This window comes from Octopus bimaculoides, chromosome 7 (assembly GCF_046866305.1).
Source record: "Octopus bimaculoides isolate indiv1 chromosome 7, ASM4686630v1, whole genome shotgun sequence".
NCBI classification, from domain to species: domain Eukaryota; kingdom Metazoa; phylum Mollusca; class Cephalopoda; order Octopoda; family Octopodidae; genus Octopus; species Octopus bimaculoides.
In genome coordinates, this window is record NC_142934.1 from 106887085 (window position 1) to 106900028 (window position 12944).

General features: G+C 36.5%; 1 protein-coding gene across 4 annotated transcripts in view; it reads right to left on the reverse strand.

Annotated features, from left to right (window-relative positions):
- LOC106879083 (coronin-7) overlaps positions 1–12944 on the reverse strand; it is a 133092-nt gene that overhangs the window by 15264 nt on the left and 104884 nt on the right. For all 4 annotated transcript variants that reach the window (XM_089355769.1, XM_089355768.1, XM_052969835.2 and 1 more), the window contains exons 12-18: positions 12592–12734; positions 11049–11144; positions 9339–10190; positions 7775–7856; positions 4745–4923; positions 3864–3972; positions 1892–1978 (exon numbers count right to left, since the gene is read on the reverse strand). In XM_089355769.1, coding sequence (XP_089211895.1) covers positions 1892–1978; positions 3864–3972; positions 4745–4923; positions 7775–7856; positions 9339–10190; positions 11049–11144; positions 12592–12734 — 1548 coding nt within the window. The remainder of the gene's footprint in view (positions 1–1891; positions 1979–3863; positions 3973–4744; positions 4924–7774; positions 7857–9338; positions 10191–11048; positions 11145–12591; positions 12735–12944) is intronic.

A 12944-nucleotide genomic window follows, 5' to 3' on the forward strand; every position in this document is an offset into this window, starting at 1 on the left:
CAAATAATTAGTACAGTTTTATTTCCTTAAATCATCTCAGTCCTAGCTATGTGGTTAAAACACTCATTTTGCAACCATGTGGTTTAGGGTTCAGCCCCATGGAGTGGCACCATATGTGACAGCTTTGGGTTGACTAATGCCTTATAAATGCATTTAGTAGGTGGACAAAAGTATGGAAGCCTCTCATACATGTGCGTGCGTGTATGTGAGAGAGTTCCCACACCATTGCTCGACAACTAGTACTGGTTTGTTTACATCCCCATAACTTGGCACTATGGCAAAAGAGAGCTTTAGAATAAGTACCGAACTTAAACAAAAAAAAAAAAGCAAGTACTGGGGTTGATTTGTTTGACTACACTCTTCAAAGTGGTGCCTTTACGTAGTCAGAGAATGAAACAAGTAAAAGAAAGAAGAAAAACGATATTTTATTTTATAATGACTCCAGGTGTCACAGGTGAGATGAGACAATGTGGAAAAACATTGTTAGCTCTTTGACCCAGTTCAGATATTAGAACAAATGATTACAATTATGGTAATTAGGTAACTTGATGCATGCAAGGAAATATCTAAAGCTTCTATTTTAATACTAGATCACTACCAAATGACAATATTATAAATTCTTTTATATCTCAAAGGTTATTTTATGTGACTGTATCAACCAAAACACTTTGCTTGGTACACATTTCATCAACATCAAACAAAGATGAAAGGTAGTCATATAAGCATAAATGATAATAGAGGTAGACAGAAATAGCACAAAGAACTTTTGTTCAATGCACCATTTTTACCCCATGCCAGTACACACACACACACGCACACATGTGTGTATGTGTACACCACCTTCTTTCTTCTTCAGCTGTCTATCGTAGGTCAACATTGATTGTTCTTATTCAGTAATCATCTCTGGTAGGCTTGCATGTGGGCAACAAAGCCTGCCCTTAATTTGCAGCAGCAATGATACCAGAAGCTACTTGGCACAAAAGAGAAGTGACACCTCTCATGTACTCTTTCATATTCTCTCGTTTCTCCTCAATGGCTGCAATTACAAGTTTCAACATTTGGTGCTATTCATCGCACTGCAAGGCCTTCTCCTCCCTAATGTTTGGGGAAATCCCAGAGTTCTTCACATGTCTCTTCAGCACATCCCAGTATCACAATCTCTGACCACCACAGCTCCACTTGCCCTAAAGCACTTCAGTGTAGAAAACCGCTTTTCGGAGCCTGCTGTTCTCCATCCATCAACCAAAATTACACCCACAAGGTTTTATGTAATCCATTGTTCTAGTAGAAGACACTTCCTCTATATGCCATGAAGTTCCATCAAACCTGAAACCATATTGTTACAAAGTGAACTTATTAACCATACAGCCACATGTCTACAAGACGTAGACAAAGAGAAGGTTTCAGTTTGCGATTTACATCCTTTATCTTTTATTTATTTCAGTCACTGGAATGCAGACACGATGAGGCACTGCTGTGAAGGGAATTTTTAGTCAAACAAATTAATTCAGTATTGATTTTTAAACAAGGTACTTATTCTTTTGGTCTTTTTTGCTGAACCACTAAGTTATGGGGGTGTAAACAAACCAACACAGGTTGTCATGCAGTAGATGGGGGAAGACACATATTTTATATATACACAACAGGCTTCCACACAGTTTCTATCTACCAAATTCACCCATAAGGCATTGGTCAGCCCAGAACTATAGTAGAAGACACTTGTCCAAGATGCCATGCAGTAGAACTGAACCTGAAATCACGTGGTTGCAAAGAGGGGTTCTTAACCACACGACCATGCTTGTACTCTATGAGAAAACGAGTTAAAAATAAATTTCAAATTAGTCATCCTGTTAGACATTGCTGGAATACAATTGCACTAAACGTATCTTACCAATTAACATGAATTCTGGTTCGCTCACAGATTCTTTCAAGCCACCTTCCGGAATGTTCCATACTCTAATTTTAGCATCATCACAGGCTGCAAAGAAAAAAGAAAATCTATGACATTAAAAACAACAGAGGAATTTTTTTTTTCTCTTTCTAACATAGGCGCAAAGCCTGAAATCTAGGGGACGCAGCCAGTCAGTTACATCGACCCCAGTATTTGAGTGGTACTTATTCTATTGCCCCCCCCCCCCCCAATACAATGAAAGGCAAAGTCAACTCCGGCAGAATTTGAACATAAAGCCAAAAGAAACGCCACTAGGCATTTTGTACCAGCTCGCCACCTTAACAACAGAAAAAGGGAAGAAAGCAATATTTATGAATCAAACTAAGTGGTTAGATGCAGTCAAGTGTGACTAAAGTTTCGTTTTCCTTGATTTCTATCATTAGCTGGAACGTGCCGCTCACATTCCTAAATAACACTTTGTGACAATGAGCCCAATGCTCTAACCACTGGAATAAGACCTACTGGATTCAGACATTCTTCCTGCTAACATATTGCCAGTAAAGATAGTGACTTACAATGCATACCAGTAGGGAATGAGTCATTTTGGAATTGTTGATTTGATACTAACTTATTTTATAATAGACATTTTAATATTTCTTTTGTTTTAAAGTTTCTTTCATTCTCTGCCTCCCTATCCCTATCTCTCTCTCTCTCTCTCTCTTTGTCTCCCTCCTCTCTCTCTGTATTCTTTTACTTGTTTCAGTCATTTGACTGTGGCCATGCTGGAGCACACCTTTAGTCAAACAAATCGACCCCAGGACTTATTCTTTTTAAGCCTAGTACTTATTCTATCGGTATCTTTTGGCGAACCGCTAAGTTACGGGGACGTAAACACACCAGCATCAGTTGTCAAGCGATGTTGGGGGGACAAACACAGACACACACACACACACACATGCACACACATATATATATATATGACAGGCTTCTTTCAGTTTCCATCTACCAAATCCACTCACAAGGCTTTGGTCAGCCCGAGGCTATAGTAGAAGACACTTGCCCAAAGTGCCATGCAGTGGGACTGAACCGGGAATCATGTGGTTGGGAAGCAAGCTACTTACCACATAGCCATTACTGCACCTATGTGTATGTTTCAGCGCATGTTCGTGTGTTTGTGTGTGTGTGTGTTTGCCTGTTTGCTTCCAGTGCCAAAAAGTACTGTTGCTAAAACAGGCTCAATGTTCAGTTAGCCATGTCAAATCACCAGCATCCAAACAACCGTACCCTAATGTCTTATTCCAATGCCAGTAATTATTTCTTTTAAATGAACACACGAGTCATATCTACAGAGATGGGAAAGATACTCAGCTGAATAGATGGAAAAGAAACATTTCTGGTACTTATTTTACTGACTCCCAAGGAATGAAAAGCACAGTGAAACATGGCATAATTAGAACTCTGAATATAAATAGATAAGACAAAATGCAATAAGGAATTTAATTAGGCACTCATCTATTCCTGTTAAACTACCACAGATGATACATTGTGAAATAAATTCTTAAACACAGCCATGCTTGGCCCATATAAATAATTACCAAACTTTTTGATCAGTTCAAATATGTTTGGGATATATTTGACTAGTAAAAGAGACCATTTTTCACTACAATTTGCCAGGGAGAAAAATCCTCACTTTTGGTAATAGGTGTAATATGCAAAAAAATACCCACTATGGACTAATATATGCATTTCAAGAAGTAACTTGAAATGCATATATTAGTCCACAGAAAACAACTTAGTGTTTTATACCTTTTGCATAAAGCAAGAATTTTTTCCTCTGGCAAATCGCAGAATAAATGGCCTTTTTACAAGTCAACTATTTCGCAAACATGTTTGAACTGATCGAAAACTTATTTTTATTTCACAACAGCATTTTGCATGCCAACCATTTAAATAATTATATTTCAATACATACCAACAACTAGTCTTTGATTATTAAAAGGGTCCCAAACAAAATCTGTAACATTAGTGCCATGCTGAAGACTTGGAATTCCACAATCTGGTAAACGGCAGGGTTTATTCAACTATATTATAAGAAAGAAATTAGATGCAAAATCAGATTCCTATAATGAACAAATGAAAGTAAATCATGGTAGCAATACAAAAGAGGATTCTCTGTGTGTGTGTGTGTGTGTGTGTGTGTGTGTGTGTGTGTGTGTGACGGTGTGTGCATATTACATTATATCTGAATAAATACATATAAAATACCTCTAAAGAATACATTTAAATTTTAAGTAGATGTCAATCTACTTCCTAAATGTAAACCATTAAACTCGCACATGTACATAGCAGCCCACCCACAGTTACAGTAAATTTCACCTGAGAGAAGTTTTATGAAACCATTAGGTATTGGTTTGAAATTACCTGCTCACTTATACATTGCTTTTTTTTTTTGTTGTTGTTGTTTTTTAACTCATATATAACTAATAACAGAATTACACTGGTATGCATGTAGTACACTTGCACACAAAGCAATGATACTTTGGGCTTCTGAATTACACTGAAAATTAGTTGAAGTAATAGTAGTAATAGAGTCAGAATATATTGTATGCTATAAAAAAATAACATCTTTTAGAACTGATAAATAAAATTATAATGGAAAAAAATCTGCTTAATTAACCCTCACTGTGCTTATTAACTATGTCCCACAAGCTAGTGATGTAACATGCTAATCATATGCAAATTGGTTCTCATAAACTCTTTCAACTGGTTGCTAAAAATAAAATGTACTCCACTATTGAAAGCTCAGAGTTAATGACACAATCATAAAGGCATAGAAAAGAGAGAGGGGATTACCTCAAATATTGCAACACAACCTCCAGTTGTAGACAATGGAACTGCGCATCTTTTTTGATTTACTTGAAACAAATCGCTCTCACCAGGAATGTTCCTTGATAAATTTTTTAAATTTTCAATATGATGTTCCTTGTTCAGTGTGGTAGCTTTAAGGTGTTTAAATTTCAATTGTCTAATATCTGAAAGTAAAAATATGATGATGATGAATTCCAATATTTTAAATCTGGGTTTGTCCCCGTTAACGGCGATGGCTGGATCTGCCTCACTCTTACAGCAATTTCTCTCACACCATCTCACCTGGTTTGGGGTGTCCTCCTACCTCAAGCCAACCCACCCAATCTCCTCTTCAACCCGTCTCCTCCACGTTTTCTTTGGTTAACCTCGCTTTTGCGGTTCGTTCACTTCAAACTCAAGCACTCTCCTCAGAACATGAGCCTCATCCCTCCTCAACACATGCCCATAATGCCACACTCCATTCACCCCTGCCAGCTATTCCCCCAATCCCTCCAACCCCAGCACCCCCATCAAGTTTTCAGCCTTCCTTTTATCCAATAATTTCACACCACACATTGCTTTCACCATTGCTCTCTCAGTCCTTCTCAAAATTGCCATTTCGCTTTCCCATGTCTCACTTCCATACAGCATTGCAGATCTCCCGTAACTCCGATAAACCCTTCCTTTCATCTTCAAGGAGAACCTTTTCCCATATAATAATGCTTCACATTCCCTGAACTTCACCCAGCCAAGTCTCGCTCTTGCTGTCACAGCTGCTTCACATCCACCACTTATATCCACCCTATCTTCCAAATAACAAAACCCTCTCACCGTTTCCACCTCCTCACATAGTGTTTCCACTGGTTCTGCCAGCTCCTTTCTCACTTCTTCCACAAATAAAATCTCTTGCCAGTCATGGGGTCACCTTCTTCATTTTCGTACATCTACCATGAATCCATTTCCCACATTTTCTACACAACACCACATTTGCCATTACCTTCTTCCCACATATACCACATGGATCCACCTTATTCGCTAACACTTCTCCTTCCACCCTGCTCACCATCACCTTTGTCTTCCCAAGGTTTACCTTCAAACCCTTGCTTTTAAATGCCTCCCTCCATTTCCGAAACTTCTCCCTCAATCCCTCCATCGTCTCACTCATCAGAACAAGGTCATCTGCACACAGTAGCTCCACTATCAATCTCTCTCATGCACTCTCTGTCACCACATCAACCACTATTGCAAACAACAATGGTGACAACACAGATCCCTGATGCATGCCAACTTTCACTGCAAACTTCTCCGACAGCTCTGATCCAACTCTAACTCTTGTCTCTACCCCTTCATACAACCTCATCACAGCCCTCACTATTACCTTCAGTACACCTCTCTTCCTCAATGCCCACTCAATCACCTTCCTTGGAACCCTATCAAATGCCTCCTCCAGATCAATGAAGCACATGTACAACTCCTTCTCTCTGTATTCCTCTTGCAATCTCCTTACAATGAACACTGCATCTATTGTCCCTTTTCCGGGCATAAAACCAAATTGCATCTTGTCCACTCCAGTACTTCTTCCCAACTAACCCTCTCCACTGGCTCCTTCACCATAACAGCTTCCACCCCCTGATCCCATTCATTCTCCTCATTCATAATTCCCTCCATATACTCTCTCCAAACTCCTCCCCTGTCCTCCTCACTAAAATTCAACCTTCCATCACTTCCCCTCATACATCTTCTTCCTTCAACATCTCTTCCATCTTTTTTCATTGATTTCATAAACCTAAACACTCTACCTGGGTTCTCATCCAGCCCATTCAACTGCTCCTCAGCCTCACATCAAAAATAATCACATCAAATTATTACTTAATTACTAAAAAGCATATGGAATCTCACAAGTCAACAATTGTAAAATTGATATATCTCTCACAATAGTTATCCTCATTAACATATTTTGTTGTTGTAATCTCTAAGATTATAGAAGTCTTTTATAAACTAAAGGTCATAATAGAATTTAATCTTAGTTTCCAGTGAAGTATTTTGGTGCATTCTTTCCATTTTCATTAAATTTTGTGCAGCCTTTCCCTCTTTCCCTTTGCACTAAATAATGTCATTAATGGCTGATAATCACTGAGTATGGTAAATGATAATCCACACAGCTATGTGAAGAATTTTTCACATGTTCAAATCACAAGGTTTTCCTTCACATGTTGAAAATACTGTTTTTCAATTTTTAAAAGATTTTGCTTATAACTTCAAATCTACTACTCATCTTGACTACCTAAATGGCAGATCTTTGTGGGGGAAGGTCATTCTCAGAATTACTTTAGAGTAATAAATCTTAGTCAAACCAAATAATGTAGTTCCACAGTAATGTATTTATACAAAGAAAGCCAAAGTTGCAAAATGTTTTTTACTTCTACAAAACTTATTCAAGTAAATAAACAAGTTAAATAGACTTGATCACATGACTACAAGATTGAGTCACATGACAGTGTATAAATCATATAAAGCATTTGATGGTATCAAGTGGATGCTATAACTTCCTTCTCGCATACTGTAAAGCCACTTTCTAGATAGTGTTTATTTATCTTAGTCTTTTCACATTAAGTAATTCTTCTACAGTTCATAAAATCTCTATAGCTCTTCAACAAACTTTTGTATGTGAACCAATTCACCCATGTCAAGGCTGACTGAGACCCAAGCCTGAATTACTGAGTGTCTACCAAAAGGATCATATTGAAGAGAAGAGAAGGTGACTAAATGGACAGCCCTGTTTGCTCTCATCTACATGTCAAATTCATCATTGAAATCATCACATATCCTGCTTTGAGCATTGCATTACATAAAGTAAAATTACTCTTCATAGACATTCATCAACATCTAATATAGAAATTATTGAAAATAACTGAATAATTAAATAAAGATGCATAGAATAATGATGATGATAAGTTTCTTTATGTTGCAAAAGCTAAGATGTCTCTCTATAAGGAATTATTTTATTTGAATTTATTTAAATAACAAACAACTTACTTATAAAACGTGATGGAGTGGAAACGGATTTTTTGGCTGGCACAGATTTTTCTGGAGTTTCTTCTTTTACTTTACCTTTGCACTAAAACATTGAAAATATTGTTATAAAACACAAAATTATCTTTTACAATAATTGATTAATAATTCTAACAACTGAAAAATATCTACCATACATGTTCAATGCAATTGCTTTCCTTTATTAGATATTTAACATAAATTATTAAAAAGCTTACATTAAGATAAACAACAGAAATATTTTGACTATGTTTCATATTCATCATCATCATCATCATAGTCCATTTTCCATGGTGCCATAAGTTGGAGAGCTTGATGTACTGACAAGTCAGAGGGTTGCACTCGGTTCCAGTCGTCTGTTTTGGCATGGTTTCTACAGCTGGATGCCCTTCCTAATGCCAACCACTTTACAGAATGTACTGGTTGCTTTTTACATGATGCCAGTACTAGTGTTCTTTACATAGCACCAAGAATACAATTATCTTTATTAATAAGGAGCAGAAAGGCATTAGCTCCTGGAGATGCTCAGCAGCAAAAATGGTACAATAAAGGCCTAAATGTCTTGTGGCTTACAGACATGTCTCCTCAGATCCTGAGTTCAAATCTTGCTGAGGTTGATCTTGCCATTCATCATTTTAAGACAGATAAAATAAATACCAGTGATATACTGGAGTCAATTCAGTTCTTTCTAAGTTGTGATCTCAATAGTTTGCTTCATCGATTTTTTTTTAGTCAAAATACTTCTTCTCACACAACAAAGAAAATATAAAACTATCAACACCAAACATATTATAGACTTCTAGTAACCAAGTTGAACTGGTATATAGCACTAGACCAGTTTTGATACAGAACACTAATGATCAAAACAATTCCAACCATGACCATCTCATCTTTTTTCAAACATGGTATATCTAAGACTGCATTATTCAATGTGTCTTTTGTCTCTTTAATATGGTAGGATGCAATTTGAGGGAGATTAAACTGACTGGCCCCTGTGCCAGTGGCACATAAAAGCACCCACTACACTCTCAGAGTGGTTGGCGTTAGGAAGGGCATCCAGCTGTAGAAACATTACTAAATCAAATTGGAGCCTGGTGCAGCTGCTGGCTCTCCAGACCTCAGTCAAACCATCCAACCCATGCCAGCATGGAAAACAGATGTTAAACAATGATGATGATGATTATATACACACATGCACACACACACGCATGTGTTTGCATGCATGCGTGTGTCCTTCTCTTGACATCATGTGATTGTTGTAAATGAATGTCATTCATTTGCATGTGAAAACAGGTCTGGCCATGGAGAAATATTACATCTCTTGGTAAGTGATAAGGGTTGGCAACAGAAAGGGCATCCGGCCATAGAAAATCTGCTTTGGTAAGCTCTGCTTGACTCATGCAACCATGGAAACATGGACCTTAAAGCAATGATGATGATGACAACAATAATGAAAATGTACACCAACTACATGAAAAATGATGCTTTTATACAATTTATTTAAGGAAGTAGCTGGAACAAGATGATATAAAAAAGAAATTAAACTTACAATTTTATCCTCAATTGCTCCATTGGCAACTTTTGGAGTTTCAGACAGACATTCTTTCACATCCTTTTTGTTATTGCACTCAGCTTCTATTTTAGAAGCTTTCCCATCTGCCTCAGTAGAATTTGTTGAATTCTTGTCTAAGTTCTCTGTGCAAGATGAATTTGAAGGAGTAGCTTCATTATCATTTTTCATTGAATTTTCATTTTCTGTATCTTTATTTTCTCTTACTTCTTCAGATAAACTGTTTTTAGTTTCCTCCATAGAGTTACAAGATTTTTTTCTAGTCTGCTGAGAATGTTCAGTTTTAGCATCTTCAGCAACTTTATTGTCAGAAAATACATCATTATCTTTTTCTTCATATTTTTTGGAATCTAAAACACAGTTGCCTTTTTGGAATTTTCGTTGTGGTGGTGGAGAATGACTTAATTCTATGGCTGCATTCAAACTGTCGATTTTCTGCATAATAGTTTCACTTGCTCGACGTTGACTTTTTGGAGTTAATGGACCTTTCACCTTGCTGTTTTCTGTAGAAGAATTTACAGTTGATTCCTTGTTATTTTCAGTAGAATTTACTGTTAATTCCTTATTGTTTTCAGATATATCATTTGCTGGTTTGCTTTTGTTTTCAGTACAAGAATTTATGGTTGATTCCTTATTGTTTTCAGTAGACAAATCAGCTGTTGATTTCTTTTCATTTTCAGCAGAAGAATCACATTTTAATAACTTCTTTTCTTTAGAAGGATCAACTGAGTCACTTGCATTAGTAATAGAATTAGTACCTGGTGCATTGAGATTGTGAGCTCTGAGGGTTAATGGTGCTCTTTTACTTGGATTTAAATCCATAAGTTCCAACTGGAAAACAAAAAGAAAAACTGATTTCATTTGTGATGATGGGTTATGTTGTTTGAACAAAGAGGATTTAAAGACTATGAGATATGGAATTAATACTGATCAAGTATATTGGAGATTAACACTATTAACACCAATACCACTTCCTAACGCCAACCACTCCGAGAGTGTAGTGGGTGCTTTTACATGCCACTGGCACGAAGGCCAGTCAGGAGGTACTGGCAACGGCCACGATCGAAATGGTATATTTTACGTGACACCTGCACAGGAGCCAGTCCTGCGGTACTAAAATTTACAAACATTGAAAAATAACAGACTTTACTCTTATACTCAAACTTGAGTGAAAGTTTTATTATATTTTTATTACAAATTTCCCCGTAACAAAACTAAAAAACAGCTGAGAAAAAAAATAATGTATAATAATATAAAAATAAAAGCTAGGCAAAAAGATATTTAATTAACAGTAAAAAGTAAACAAATTACTGTAATTAGATGTTGTTGTTTTGCCTTAAATCAGTCCTAATTGAATAAACCTATAATAAAAGACTTTCCAGCCTTATTATAAAGGAATGGTGCACCAAGAACTAAACCTGTCCTTTTTAAGATGGTATGGTGTGATTTGAGAAATGTCAATCAGATATTTCTAGCTGGTCAAGTAACCACATTGAGGCCCCTTCATTAGCTTGATACTTTGATTAAAGAAGACAAGCAATATAAATCATAAAACAAGACAAAATTATGTTACCCCCAGCAGGGCTACATTTCAATGATTATAACAAGTAAAGGAATTAAAGAATTTTTTGGGCAAATTCCTAACTTTTTAAAAAATTGCATAAAATCATGGATGAAGTTGAAACTTACCGGTTTGTTTTCTCCTGCTAACCACTCAGAAGCTTGCATAGATGGTTGCCCATTAGGGACTTCTGGGAAAATATCAGAATGGTATTCTCTATAGGACTAAAGACAAAATAAAATATTCATGTATTTACCATATTTAGTACCACATTACTATAAGTAAATGGAAATATCAAAGAAAGAGAAAGGATGAATTTTAAAAAATATAGTTAGTGGATTTGAATTACATTTCTTTTGATAAAACTATAGGGTGTCCACAAAGTCTGGGTACATGAGGATTAACACATACTTTAAGAAATTATTATTTCTTATATTTAATTGTTTATGTTATGATTTTATTTACTCCATATACCCAGACTTTGTGGACACCCTGTAGATAAGAGCAACATTCAAAATAGTAGCTAGGTCAATGTTTCTCAACCATTTTTTACCCAAGGACCCCTTTTGATACCTAGTTTACTCAGATGAACCTTCAATGTATATAAAAAAAAAATTCTATTATATTTTTATAATTAAATATTATTAGGTATTGTATAAAAAAAAATTAATTATTTTGTATATTGTAGAAGTATAACTAATTTATTGCAGATAAATATTAACAACAAAATCTTGTGTGGACCCTGCTCCCCAAGCGCCATGTGGACCCTCATTGAGAATAACTGAGCTAGGTAAATGAAGATAAATCAAAGGTGAATGCTGAATGATCAGTAAAACCCAAAAACTTTATATTTATTTATTCACTCTTTCTCATCAAATTGTGAAGGTGCATGGCCTTGTGGTTAGACCATTGCATCCATGTTTGCAAGATCATGATTTCAATTCCTGAATTGGGCAGCATGTTGCGATATTGAGCAAAACACTTCATTTCACATTGCTCTCGTCCACTCAGCTATAAATGAGGAGCCCTGTGATGGACTGCTGCCCTGTGATGGACTGCTGCCCTGTTCTGGGGGAATATTATAATCTCGATTGCTATAAACCATGGAAACCAGATAACTGGCTCTCCGTGAGTCCTTGAACCCAGGACAGTAATGTCCATCTTACTACATCAAAATACATTTCTTTGAAAGATTAAACATCTTATATATTTTTTCTACTATATTCATAAGCACAAGCATGACCAAGTGGCTAGAAATTTCACTTCCCAGCCACGTGGCTTCAAGTTCAGTCTCATAGCACAGCAACTCTAGCCTTTGATTAGCATGTTGAAGCTCTGGAGTGAAGTGATTTAGCGTTGGAGGTGTTTAGTGCAGAATCAGAGAGTGAGACACAACAGTGATTATGTGATTCAGAATAGCAGAGATTACCTGTGGTAGAAAAAGCAGGAAAATAAAAACAACACATCAATAAGTCTACTGCTTGAGTGTATAGGTGAAGTGGGTTTGGGGTAAGGTCTCGCAAACTTGCAGCAATGCTGTTCCAGGTGAGAAAGCAGAGCAAGGGAGACAGAGGGGATACAGAGAGAGAGAGAGATGTTATTTCAAATGTTAATTTAAGTGAAGATTACGTCTTAAACACATGCAAAAAAAAGGAATGAAAGTTCACTTACTTTCCTGGGAACAATGTAAGGTGTTGGAATGATTGCATTTTTAATCAGAAGAATTAGTCTGTTTATCTCTCCTTTCATGACATCTAATGCTTGTTTTGGGACCACAGCAGCCCCTTTGATTTGTTCTGTACGATCAGCAGCCACTGTAAACAAAGAACATCGGGTGGACTTGAAACACAGAAATAATCAGGTTGTTTAATGCATATAATGTAAATCTGTTCTAATAATGGGGGAGGTTAGAGAAAGATACAGAGGAGATAATATTTATCCCCAGGTAAACATGGGTGTTCTGTTAGATATGAACAAGAGTGGTATCTATCGCAGTAAAGTTTGTTTTAACAATTTCCTCTTAG